The sequence below is a fragment of the Pipra filicauda genome, unplaced genomic scaffold (assembly GCF_003945595.2).
Source record: "Pipra filicauda isolate LSUMZ 115617 unplaced genomic scaffold, ASM394559v2 scaffold490_size440907_pilon, whole genome shotgun sequence".
NCBI classification, from domain to species: Eukaryota; Metazoa; Chordata; class Aves; order Passeriformes; family Pipridae; genus Pipra; species Pipra filicauda.
The window spans coordinates 346,596-360,554 of NW_024104632.1; the positions used below are offsets into that span (position 1 = coordinate 346,596).

General features: G+C 39.7%; 1 protein-coding gene across 2 annotated transcripts in view; it reads right to left on the reverse strand.

Moving 5' to 3' along the window:
- The window catches only part of LOC113993201 (cadherin-6), a 109,284-nt gene that overhangs the window by 49,137 nt on the left and 46,188 nt on the right, over positions 1–13,959 (reverse strand). For both annotated transcript variants that reach the window (XM_027731147.2, XM_027731148.2), the window contains exon 2: positions 8,683–9,038. In XM_027731147.2, coding sequence (XP_027586948.1) covers positions 8,683–8,913 — 231 coding nt within the window. In that variant the 5' untranslated portion in view covers positions 8,914–9,038. The remainder of the gene's footprint in view (positions 1–8,682; positions 9,039–13,959) is intronic.

Consider the following 13,959-nt stretch of genomic DNA (forward strand, 5'->3'; position numbering starts at 1 on the left):
TATAATTGGTATGATACTATCAGTCTAAAAACTGTTGAGGAAATGGTACATGAAATATTTCTGTAGGTAAAATAAGGTATTTATCAGGTGAATGGCGTAGATCCTGACAGGCTTTGTTACCTAGAAGTAGCATGAGGCTCAAGCTCACACCAGTTTACTATTACCATGAATATACATGCAAGAGTCTTCATCCACAGGCATTAACTCCTTGCCCGCAACCCCCTTGTCAGCTGCTATGCCCTCACTGAACAGGACATTGTGTGAGTAATTTTAGCAGCTGTAAGCAGTGTTAACTGTGCTTTAAGCAACTGACCTGAAATGTGTAAAACTACATGAAGTGGAAAGGAACTGTGAATGAATGCTCTGACACCTCTGTTTGCATGCCCTTTAAATCCTCTGCCAGTGTCCTGATCAGCTTGATTGTAAGGGCTGCTAGGTAGGAAGAAGTATGACATAGAGCCAAAAGCACAGTTATGTTGTTTGGTTGTCTTTTAGGAAGAACTTGACCTTCCATTAATGACAACATGATGCTAAACATGTAAGTTACACAAATTACTTGAATGAACTCGATGTTGCCTTCCAACATGCAGATAACAGAATGGGCAAAGATGACAAACATTCTAAAGATGACTGAATGATCATTATGTAAGCCTGTGCAGGACACTAAAATCATCTTTGTTCCAACAGGCATGTCATGGTAAAATATCACTTGATGTTTCCCAAAAAGACAGAGTAAGAAATAGTGCCATAGAGACAATAGTCCTATGCAGAGAAGCCATTTCAGCTGAGCTCTCCAGGAGCCCTGCCCTGTACCACATGGCATATGCAAGTTGGGGATAGAAGGACTGCAGTCTTCATTAAACGATATGACTCCAAATAAAAAACTCTGTAAAAAAAACAGTGGGAATGATAGTTCTAACACAAACATTGGCTGATCTGTTTCCCCCTTCTCCTTTAAGTTGTTAACTCCCAGCTCACTCAGTATTTTATTTCTTTACAACCTTCGTTTTTCTCTTTTTTTTTTTTTTTTTTTTTTTGTTTGTTTGTTTTTTTTTTTTAAATTAGAAGAAAAGAGAGAAAGGATTGATACTTTTTCCTTCTCCTTTCCTTCCCGAGGGCAATTCTTCCCTTTCCTTCATCTGCCATCTCAGACTTTCATGATAACTACAAGCTTCACTGAATCCTGAAGTACTTGCAAGTGCATGCTGAGGTTTGTTTCACCCCATTAATGGTGAAAGCAAGCCACAGTCTGCATTAGCGCATACGGATCAACAATAGGTGTTCACATCACAACACATTTTCAGTTTGTGTTTTGAAATGTTACACTGGCTGGCCACAGCTCCCAATCCGCTGCTGCCCCACTGTGAACCTATATTCACCAGTGAGGGAAATGGCAGCAAAAGAAAAGGGAGTCACCGGCAATATGCTTAATTCAATAAAGAGATTTCTTTAAGCTTTATGGTTTACTATTTTCAATAAGTAAACTGTAAACAAAAAATGGTGGAGTAACAATGGTTGTCTTAGGCCGGAAACAGGGATTTTTTTTTTAGCTGTTGCCAGCCTTCAAGATCCATATTCATGATATTGTAGCTTCATAGTGAGAACTGTGTTCCATACAAACAAATAAGAAAATAGTAATTGCAGCTCCAAAAAGTAACTCATAATAAAGCATGAACTTTACATACACTGTCTCCTTGGAGAGGAAGATTAATATGTTCAGCAGTTTTTCTATATCTAGAAGCCTAGGGGCACACAATTCAGGATGATATGCAGATTGCTAAAAAGAGTAGAACAGGATAATCTGTGAAAAGATATGACCCAAAATGTAAGGACTGGTATGAGTGGGTCACTAGCTGTGGAAAACAAAATTGTTTCATTTGGGACACAAAAATGAAAAATAAGAATTAACAGAAATATTACTTTGAGGGTTGTAGGATTTGCTTGCTTCTCTAGGTGGAATGGGAAGAAGAGGAGGAGGTTAGGTATTGTTACACTGTAAGTACTACCATGTGCCTTTATGTAGATAATGTGGTATGTTTGAAACAGATGGTTGTAAGGCTCTTATATTGTATAATATATCTGGATACAAGGATGATGCCAAGTAGATTCACAATTATGGTGATCGTAAACATTAACCGTGCTATATTTCCTGCCTTGTCATTTTCTGAATAACATCTTTGCCCACTCCACCCATTGCTCATTATCTCCTTTCTTAGCTTCCATATGATGGTTTAAAATCTGCAAGCTGTTTTTGGATTGTTGTCCTGGGCCTCTAACCTCCCAACTGTCCCTCATTACAGAGTTATCTCTATTCCGCAGAGACCGACAGTACAGAGAACTTCTATCAGTGCCAGTAAATCTTTCAAAGAGGAATATAAGACAAGTGTGTGTATGTGTGTGCAATTCAATACAGAAATGAAGGGCACTTGGGAAAGTCAAGTGGTGGAACATAAAATATGACTGATGGATGAGGAACAAAGGAAGTGCAGATGCACCACAGCATTTGTTCTACCTTTTAAGAGAATGACAAGTATTCAGCCTACTGAAGTGGGAGGCAAGTGATCTAATCATATAAACTGAGGGGGGGGGGGGGGGAGGGAAGGGAAGAAGAACTCTGATTTTTTTTTTTCAATCTCAGTTTTGAAATTTCTGACTTTTAGCTGTGCAGAAGGTCATTTAACCTCCCTATACATCAGTTTTGTCATGTGTTAAAGGTTGGTCTTAATGCTTCTTTTACCACAGAGTTAAACATACCACTGTAATTAACTCATATTGTTACCCATAAAGGACCCTGTGACTTTCTTGTCAGTAGCATGAGTAGGAGTGCCATAAATGGCCCACAAAAACTCTGTGTCCTGCTAGAGGGAAGTTCCCCTGCAGAGTGGTGCAGATGGCAATTAGTACGCCCCAGGGACCACAGCACTCTCGTAGAGATGAAGTGCTCAAGGGAGCTCAAATCTGGAAAGGTGTAAAACTTAAGTCTTCATCCTTCTGTGTAGTAAAGGGTGTGGTGGTCCTCTGAGAGGCACAATGTAAACTCAAATTTCATGTGCATCTTTAGCTGTGGAAAAAGACCGTTGAGGACTTGCCAGAGACAGGGATGTAGCCCAGAGCTTTACATACACTGTGGGCAGTGCTGCAAGCCACAGAGAAGCTCAGATTGACCTATACAACATAGGGCTGACTGATAGTTGACTGCAGTTTTGCTGTGAGCCACTGCAAGCCCAGGAATTGTTCAGGACTGAGAGGTCGTTCTGAGATTGGCTCTTGGGCTGCCAGTTCTCAATACAGAATGCAGAATCTAGACCATGAGACAGGATACTCTGAGCATCAAAAACAAACTGAAAATTGCTTTGAGTATGCTCCCTGAATAAATAGATGTTACAAGGGTAACTTTTAACTTTAGGCCTCATAAAGGTAACAAATAATCACTGTGTTTGGAACAGGAAACTGAAGGCATCAGGCACATATCATAGTGTGAGCTGCAAGGCAACGAAAACGAATACTGAGCAAGTGTTTCCCAGCTGAACTGCATAAAGAATGTTAAAAGTGCAGACAGGGAGTCATTTTGGTTTGACTTTTCACATCTTGCTTTTTTGGGGGAACAAAAATTTTGAAGGTAAGAACAGAATACTAAAGATCTGAGAGAAAGTGAAGATTTTTCTTGATAGTTATCATGTCATCCAATTAAGATATGATACCTTTTAACCGCTGGAGTAATGTGACCCATTACTACCTCACATGCTGAAAAGGCATAGACTGTATTACATGGAGTGTATTACATGACAATTAATTTCTTTGTTTAAATAGCCCATTGTGTGTGCTCACAGCCAGATATTTTTAACTAAATACGTTGCTTACTCCCTTTACTTGCAATGGCTTGGAGAGATTCTGTCTTTTGTTTGATTTGCTTCTGGTGACATACGCTGCTCTGCTTGCCTTCAGAATAATTGTATCCAGAAGTAAAATCAGACAAAAGACAGAGAAACAGTACTGAAACTATACTGTGATAACATTTAGTTGATCCTTCTCCTCCAAAGCAGGATCAACAGTACCTTAAACCATTCTTGATGGAGGGGAATTTATCTTTAACAGTAGCTCTTTCAACACAAAACAAAAGGATTCTGGGTTTGCCTACAGTAACACAGTATCCTTTTTGCTTTGCCAAGCCACATACCAGCAGGACTTTGACTTTATCTTCCTTGAAAAATGGAGTTGTCAGCAGAGGTTCACTGTTTATGATGGGTTGTACAGGTAGTAACATCAGATAGCTTCCAGGCGAGCATTATGCTTGAACTATATGAACATCAATAAGACACAGCAAAAATGAAAAGTATGTCTGAAAGTTTCCTCTTAGTGCCAGACAGAGTGTTACAAAACTGTTCCACAGTTGTGCCTGTTGTTACCAGGAAAGCAAGCTGGTCCTTTCCATTGCAGGATGCCAGAAGCTGTTTCTGGATTAATAAGATTTAAGACTTGTTCAGATCTTTCCTCAGTCCTAAAGAAAGTGGCATCCTGTCCCTTTATATAACAATGATTTCTAGATTTGTGCTCTAACCTCAATGGTGGATGCCAGTTCATGGATTTTATGTAGCCATGAAAAGTTGTCAAGTGCGTACAAATAGTAACTATACCTTTGAGTATAATCTTGGAATAGGGCATATTTTTTCACTTTCTTCCCCTGGAATATCTGTAGATCTCTAGGGAATGTAGCATATATTTCTATGTACAGCTGCACTACCACTTCATTGTTTACCTGTGATTTAAAGATGCATTCACCCCACCTCTATAAAATTGCACTAAGCAGCCAGTGGTACAACTAGATCACTTTTAAAACCCAACTCAAATGCTGCAAATTTTGGCAAGGCAGTAGAGCTAGACACTTCTCTACTTTGATGTTCATGTAATTCTTTTATTTTATTTTAGGATTGAGTCCCTGCCAAGTGCCATAATTTCTGAACCGGAAGAAAAGATATCTTCGGGTTAAAATGTCACTGTGCCCATCAGTCACACTTCAATGCATAGCTGTAGTTCACAAGTTATTCAGCAGTGCAATGAATAATTCCAGTCTAGAACTTTTCTTCAAGTTCCTCATTATTAAGTCTGAAGCTATAGTGACTGTAGGCATGAATTTCGATTCTTTTAAAAAGAGTTTATTTCACAAAAATACAGGAATGACATTCAGGAATACAAGAATGGGTACTAAAACAATGGATCTGGTGTCAGAGCTACAGCATACAATCAACTTGTATTTATAACACTGTGAGCTTCTTTTTGGCAGCCAGGTATCCTTGTCCAGTGTGATACAGCTGCGTATTTGGGCTGACAATAAAGTCTCTAGCATAAAAAACTGGGGAGCACTTTTTAACAGCTGACAGTACCCATGGGTACCAAAAAAAGGGCTAGTTTGTTTCATATGTGCTTGGGTAATTAACTCCTAAAAGATGTAAAGCTTTGGGTTCAGTGGATAAAGAGTATACAGGGTACGGAGCACAATAGTGCCCTGGTCTGTGACTTGGATTCAGCATTGTCTTCAGTACTGCCTTGAGCTCTGTCTTCAGAGCGATTACCTTTTTTATTATCTCAAACCTGAACGCATTCCCTCTCACTGTTCTTTCCCCTCTCTCTTAAACTACTATGATGAAAATAGTAGCATAACCAGTTACAGGATTTTACAACTGTAATTTGGGTAGTTCATAGAATTAATGCCATTTGTTAAAATCTTTCACGACAGACTTCTTATATTTCAAATGTTTACGTGGATGTTTGGATTAAACAGATGTTAAAAAAAATGAAAAGGCAAAAGTAAAACCAGCTCAAGAAAAAGATGGTTTTTGTTTTGGAATCTTTTTTTTTTTAATGATGTTAATGCCCACCAGCTTTAACCACTAAACACAAAATAGCCCAGAGGATCCAGGTCTGACTGCTTACATAGTAAGACATAAGCACAAGTCCCCTTTACATATATATATTGTTGTTGTTTTAAGAGATTTTGATGTTCACATTTCTTCTTTACATTCCTACTATTTTTAAGTCCATATTTAAGGTTAACATTTAGTCCTCTGAAAAAAAAAGCTTCATAAAAATGTTCATTATCCTCATTTGCCCACACCAATCAAGTTTAATTGCTCAGTTAAATTGCCTGGTTACCTCAATTTGGAGAAATTTAGCTGTTTCTATCATTTATCCTCACAGTAATACCCAACTTTAAAAATAAATGGCTGTTTTTCCATGCCTTGTGGCTAATTGTTCGATTACAAGGGTGTAAGCAGTTCTGGCATTTGAAAGATGTGTGAAAGGCCACATGTGAATAGCTGAGGAACACAGAATCAATGACATTTATACATTATGTGTTGTTTCTATGCTTTGAAACAGTAAGTGTATTTAAGTACAGAGAGGTGGAAGAACAACTTTAAAAAAATAAGATCTACATTTTTTTCCTGTTCAAACTTTCTTGGCTTTCTGGTCCAGGTATGTATGGCCAGTCTTCGCGAGCGAAGATTTGGGAAAGGTCATTAACCCTTCGAGCCTGCGCAGTGGATTTTTTAGGTGAGACACAGTGTGTGCTGAACTGAGCCCACCCTTTAATCCTGAGGTTCATCTGCTGGGGCCAAGCAAGCTTGGACAGTGGCAGTGAGGTCCTCAGGACCTGATTTGGGAAAGGTCATTACCCTTCGAGCCTGCGCAGTGGATTTTTTAGGTGAGACACAGTGTGCGCTGAACTGAGCCCACCCTTTAATCCTGAGGTTCATCTGCTGGGGTCGAGCAAGCTTGGACAGTGGCAGTGAGGTCCTCAGGACGTAGGTTTGTTTAGAGTGACCTTCTCTTAGATGGATGGCCTTACAGGGCTGACGAGCTCCATCTGCCCGGGGGAGTTTTTCCCTGGTCGGAATCGAACCTGGGTCGCAGCGGTGAGAGTGCTGCAACCTAACCACTAGGCCACCAGGGCTCCCCAGGTAGACCATTTTTAAACTGTCTCTCAGCAAAATCATCCTGTAGGAATATTCACTCCCCCATCAGTCCCCCTGAAGTCAATAGCTCTACTCTAATTCTGCAGTGGAGAGAATGGGAGCTGAGCAGGCTTTAATGTCAGAATTCACAGTGAAAATGACAGACTGCAGGACTTGGCCAAGGACCACATGCTTTATCTTTGGAGAAAGAGATCCCCATTACCCTGACCACCCCCTCAGTAGACTACGAAACAGGAGAGTGTGTGGAGGACTGCTGTCTTTCCATTGGTTTTCCTTTCTCCTTTACTCAAGGTTTCTCACCTGTTGGGTTTTTTTTCCCCTTTGCTGTCTCATCTTCTGGTTTTGTTTTTGCTCTTTATGGGTAAACTTTTTCTCCTACTCTCTACCTGTCATTTCATGTCATTTTCCCCTCCTTTCCATCTTGATTCCTCTTTGTAAAGTCTCCATTCTTTACACCTCTGTCTTTCTAGTTCTTTCCTCTTACTCTCTTCTGGCTTTTTTTCTTACCCTCTTATCTTCCTTCTCTACTTCCCCTCTCTGAGGACTCTCTGCCTTTGGCCTTTTCCTGTAGATTGGGCTCAATGGTACCTTTCATGAATGCTGATTATCCTGGTTGGAGCTCTATGAATATTACACTAGCTGAGTAGCTCTTCATTTGAATCATGCCTTGCAGCCATTTAGGAGGAAAGGAGTGTGGCATCCAACTTTGACTGACAGCTGACTGGCAGGCAAGAAAAGCAGCCACCATCTCTCATGGGAATGCTCAGAAACTTGCAGAGGGAGATAAAATGTCAAACCACTGTGATCTGCAGCCTTTGCTAAGAGGCTTGAGAGATCAAACTAGATCAGACACAACTCCATTTTAGTTTGGAAAACCAAGCTGTATTGTTTCTGCCTGAATGTCATCATCAGTAGCATAATTTCTGCATTTTGCAAGACAGATTCCTATACAGTATGGCACCTTCGGCAGCATAGACTCTCTCTAGACTCTTACCACAGGTGCACTAGCTCTGAAGTTCAGATAAAGGTTCTTACCTACACGGGGTCTATTGCTCAGGGAGGTGGACATTCTCAGCATTAAGCTGTGATTTTTCTTTTTTAAATAATGTTTTACAGACCCTGTTCTAACTGTCAGCATGCTTTGAGATCAGAAATTTTCAGCTGCCTGTTGCTTCGTAGTGTATACACACAGTGTGCTTCAACCGTGGTTTGTAATAGCATAGCTTGTGGTATGAAGGTCATGTCACAGAGTCCTTAGTGAAACCACGAAACCTCACCAGAAAATGGCTGCAGCACTGTTGTGAGAGAATCCTCACCAAAAATGTGGGTACTGTGAATCCTAACTTACACCAAAACCTCTTCTCATTTTTATCGAGCATGAGGGAAAATACATATTACATTTTAAAGCTAAAAATCTGGCCTATAATTAAGGTGCATTACTTCCAGACAAAAAAAATAAAAAGGAAGATCTTTAACCAGAATTGTGAATGATTTGCCATGAAACTTCCTGGTTAAATGAGGAACGTCTTCTTGTTGATTACAATTTGAAGCTGAAGCATACTAACCTTTCTGCTGAAAGGTAACCAGCAGAAGCTGGGCACACAGGAAAGAGAACTAAAAGTTGTAGCAGGCTCTGTTCTTACCTAATTGTTATTGCTGGCTTTCCAACATTTCTAAAATCAAATCTTAGATGCGTATGAAAGAAGCTTACCTTGCCAACATACTGGTAGTCAGTTCCTGTGTATTCCTCCAATAAAAAGAACTGATTCCACATCCAGCTCCTTTTGGAACGATGGAGGTCTTGCCTGCTGTTTCCAGATAATATCAAAACCTTTTCCTTTTCTGGAAAGCCACTAGTCCTTTTGGATAACGGAGTTAAGAAGCTTTGGTGGGGCTGACTAGCCCAAAACAGCAGCCAGAAGCAATGGTAAGTTCTCATCATGGCAACACAAGGAAGTCTAAATAATGACTTTTTGTCTTGTTCTCAAACTAACCTACTTTACTGCACTGAATCCAATGTCATGCCGTCTTCCTTCTTTAAATAGTCTTTGCAGTCTCAAAGGAGCTCTGAAAAGAAAAATAACAACTTTTTTAGCATTTCCAAAGGTACTTAACTGTTATGACTGCAAACATGAGTAATAATGATTGCCAAAAAGCTGGGCTGTTTCTGATTCAAAATATTGCAAATGGTCCTTCAAATAATCTGAGCGACTCTAAATTGAGTAGGAGGAAGGAGTCATGATGTTTGGATGTAGGGTGTGTTGGGGGGGTGCCCATTACCTCCTTTTGCTTCCCTTTGTGAACGAAGGCAAATCAGGCATTTTTCTTTTTACTGCATGAGCTTTGGGATATAACTGATAACTTTTTGATCGGGGATCTTGATCAGGTTACCTTATAACATCAAAGAAATGCTAGCAAAAGTGTACACTGTCTTCCCAGGAGGCATTATGTTGCTATAGTTATGGGCTGAAGAGACTGGACTTCGATAACTCAAGGATTTTTCCCTCATATTTAGGGTGTTTTACCTTTGATTTCATTTACAAAGGGCCAGCTAAACAGGTTGATGAAAAAAATGAGCATATTTGTCAGTATCTCACACATACCAGACCTGTTTGTTACTGCATAGGAAATGGACACTTTGCTTTTCTCATTATCTACTGCCAGAGTATTGCACCGAGTTTTGGATCTTTAAATACCTAGTTATATATGTAAATTTTTTCACTAATAACTTCCAAAAATACAAAAAAACCCCAGCTACCTGTGGGTTTTTACTAGATACTGCTTCCTACTATTAGTAGTAAATACCTGTGCGCCTACAAAACAATTACAAAATTATCTCTTAAGACCTCATAATTTTCAACATGCAAAAAGCTATACATAGAGTACCCTAGTATACTGTGGACAGTTCTTCTATTTTTAAAAAGCTGGAACCTTCTCTTCAGGAGGAAGAAATTATACTACGTGTCTCAGATAACCAGTCACGCAAAATGCCTAACTAACAGCTGTGGAACATTTTATAATTAGTTGACAGAAACATTCCATAACATACATTTTTGTCATAAACACACTGATAAATTTTTAGTCCAAACAGATCCATACTCCAAGAGAAGGATCATTGGATTATTTTCATTTCTTTTTTCATTGATGCTCTTTGAAAAAGTTTTGGGTTTTATTCAGTATTCTCATCAAAACCCATAAATCATCCTGAAACCAGTTCAAAATTCAGTACAGCATCTCTCAATATTTGTAAAAAAAGACTGTGGAATGATAATCTGACTATACCAAATTGCAAAGACAATTTTTGTTTGATATTTTAAGCATTTAACGCAACACTACTTGGATCATATTCTATATCAACGACCATTTTTCCCCCTACATGTTTGGTTTTTTTAAAGGTGTACATTAGACAGAATTTAGCCTTTGAGCTACACTGACAGAGTTAAAACACCTACAATGCCTCCAGTTAGCTGCTCTTCTGGTGGTTGTTGTTGTTAGTAATAAATTGTATAAAATAACCTCAAGTCTCTTACAGTTCCTGTTAGTAAATAATTTTCTATAAGGAAATACCACTTAGCTTTTATATGAATAGTAGGTAATGGAACAGGACTGTTCAAACAATATTGCTTTACTGCTTCACAAAGTAAAAGAGGTTAAGGGGTAACTTCTGGGTGAGAAGGAGTCAGTTTTTCAGCATTAAGAGGAAAACGGAAAAGGCACAATTAATTCTGAAGAAGTGTACTTTCCTCTGGAGAAAAGGGAAGGTTTCTAGTCAGATCTTGTGAGCCAGTGAGCTTTCCATGGGTAAAAACAACTCTGTCCTGAAGGTCATGGGAGCTGTGTCCACATACACCTTTGAGTGTTGTGAGAGAGACACGACACGAGTGTACACACACATACACATAAACATGTACACACAGAACAGCAAGAACAGAGCTGCTGACCAGTACAAGACCTTCCCAGAGGATGAACAGAAAAAGCCAGCATGACTAAGCTTTACAATGTAGTCAACAATTGCCTTCAGTGCAATTGATGGAGCAGTGCCAAACTAGTGTGCAGGTTGCTGGAGGAGGACATGGGCAGCAGATTCAGGCACCAGTGTAGGGAGAGCTGAGGTGGCCTTGACTCTCTCTTTGTCTATATAGTCTCTCTTATCCTCCTCCTGTACCCTTCTGACCTGCACAGGATCTTGTCCTTTACAACTCTGCCAAAATCCACTCAAAACTTGGCTCTGAGTGGACTGTATTCTGATCGACATTTTCCTTCATGTGATATGAAAGAAGAAAATGTGTCTCACACAATATTTTTGATTTCCATTTTCTTGCCAAGCTGCTTTGCGGGGAGGTTGGGGCCTGCCCAGGTGAGTTAAGTAGTGCCCTGAGCAGTGGCAGACTCGGTGAGCTGCCATGTATCAGCACGCATGTATCATCAGGGTGATCTGTGTTGGAGGGCAGATGTGAAAAGATGGATTAGATGGCAGCTCTGGCGGTGCACATGCGACTTGCCTTACTGGGGAGGCAGAGTCTGAGGCAGGGAGCACAGCATATGAGCAAACCTATTATTTTGCTATTAGTGAAGTCTGCATGGACTGCTGAGGCATAAGGAGTGAAAATCCTCACCTGACAGACTTCCCCAGTGCTCATTCCATTACCCCTATGGCCAAATCCCATGGTGGGGTTCCATACCTCTACTCCTGTACATAACATTTCCTGAGAAGTGCTGCCTGGAGCAGCATTACCTAGACAGGATTTGTGCCAGTCTTTTAAAGGATCAGTCCTTCAAATGCCAATTGCCAGGAAACAATTATTCCTGCAGGGGAATTTTCTGCACTTGAAGTCAGCTATATTTCACAGCTCTGATGTCATGGGAAAGGTTTTATAGTGGCTCATACTGAAATATAGCTTACAAGAATGATATCATAGCTGTGAAATACAGCCTTTTACTCTCCCCTGCAGAGATGTGTCCAAAATGCTGAAATAAGGGCATGATCCCATAATGTCCTTCTTGACTGCATAGTCTTCATGATGTAGCAGAGCAGCTAAGCCTCGGCAGCTTCCCTGTGAGTGGCAAGAGAGGAGACACACCTTTAGAGATCTCAGTTTAAGCATGTAACTGGGGTAAGTACCAGCTGAATCCAGGGTGTCTTTGCCCTGTAGGTGCTGATAACTGTTTTATGGGTCATCGTGATAAATTCAGCTGAGTGAATAAAAAGGATAGGAGCACTATACTCTGAGCTGAACCATTAGTAGAGTGAGCTCTAATGGCTCTTAAATGCCATTTTGTGCTCCAGTCCCAACATCTCATGCTCCAGAGAGATCTCTGCAATGTAATAGTTTCTCTTGTGCAATCTCCTTTCTTTATTCTGAAAACAAGTCATTCACCAGGGATATTTTATTTTCTTTAAATGCAGATGTGCAAATATAACCGATGGGACCTTGGGATGGGGGCTAAAATTTTTTTTCTTCACATTGCACAAAGACAAGTAAAAAGAAGCACTTTAAACATGGCATTTCTCTCAACCTTCAGCTGGTCAGCTGGCTGGGGAACTTGCTGTGTTAACCAACCGTCAAGAGTGAAAAACAATTTTAGTGTACAACAGCCTCAGACAACTGGCTTAGCTCTGTCATCTCAAATATATAGCAAATCTAGGCTTTTTATGAGAAAAGAAGAAATCTGCACATCCAAGCTTAAAAATGATCGCAGTCTAACTTTAGCTATGATCATTGTTAACATAAAAGCAACGTCACTTGCAGCCACAGAACCTTCTTCAGTGTGACAAGTCGCAGATTTAAAGTTTATGTTCATTCCTCCTTGAAGGATCAAAACCTCAGAGAATTGCTTAATCACTATGAATATCGGCTTCAAAATTATTTCCATAGCCTTTCTATTTACCCTCTTCCTCAAGATTTCATTAATGTAAGTAATGTCTTAACGTGAGAATTCAGTGCAAATTTACACCCTTCCAGAGAAATACTTAAGTCTTTCAGCTATATATCAAGGAGGAAATGCATCCATTGGAGTCACTCCTATAAATCTGGGAGCTCTGCTCTGGAGATGTCTTTCTGGCACAGTGACAGGCATCAGGTACAGATTTTTGGCATAAGGAACCCCAAAGAGGTTCCACCTCCACTTCTATTCAGCACTCCCAGCTGGTTGTTAAATAAACCAGACTAGAAAAGAGCCTTCCCATGAGAAGCATTAGCAAGGAGAGGGAAAACAGTTTTTCCTCATTCTTTTCTGTTCAGCCCCATTGTATTCACTTCATCAATAGACTCTCAAAAGGAATATGCTTTAAAAAGCATCTTAGACTCTGGACTTGAGCATAATTTCTTTTCTGAACCCATGCATTCAATTATGTATGAATTTATACATCTTCGATGTTATGGGCTGCTGATCATTAGATTTTAAATAGCTTCTAAATAGGCTAACAACCATTGGTGTCTCTAAAGTTTCTGGCATTACCTTTATTCAAACAGAAGTGCCAGTATAATAGATCCTTTATTCCCTAGTCAGCTAGGTACAGTTTCATTGTTTGAGTGTTGGATACAAAGCTTCACACATTTGATTAAGATCCATTAGTACACTGGAATGAACATTAATTGTGTTTTCAAGAAGTGATAATGTACTGCTATTCTCACATAGAGATTGAATGAGCAGGTGAAAGTTAATAGATGCCTTAGCACAGTAATTTAGGAAAATGAGCATGGGAAATGTTTTAGGTTTGGGGCTTATTTACTTATTTATTTATTTATGTGACACAATAAACTACATCAATCCTTATGAAATTTGCTTCTGTTCTTGGAGAAAAATGCACAAATGCAGAGAATAGACTCTACTCTCTCATTCTAGATTAAAGTATGAATAGATTAAACTACGAATGCACAAGTATATGTGCCTTTACTGACCCCAAAGAAGGTCTGATGTATGGCTGTTCCTGGAAAGATGCAGACTAGTCCCTGGCTTCATCATTATATGAAGTGTTTACCAGCAG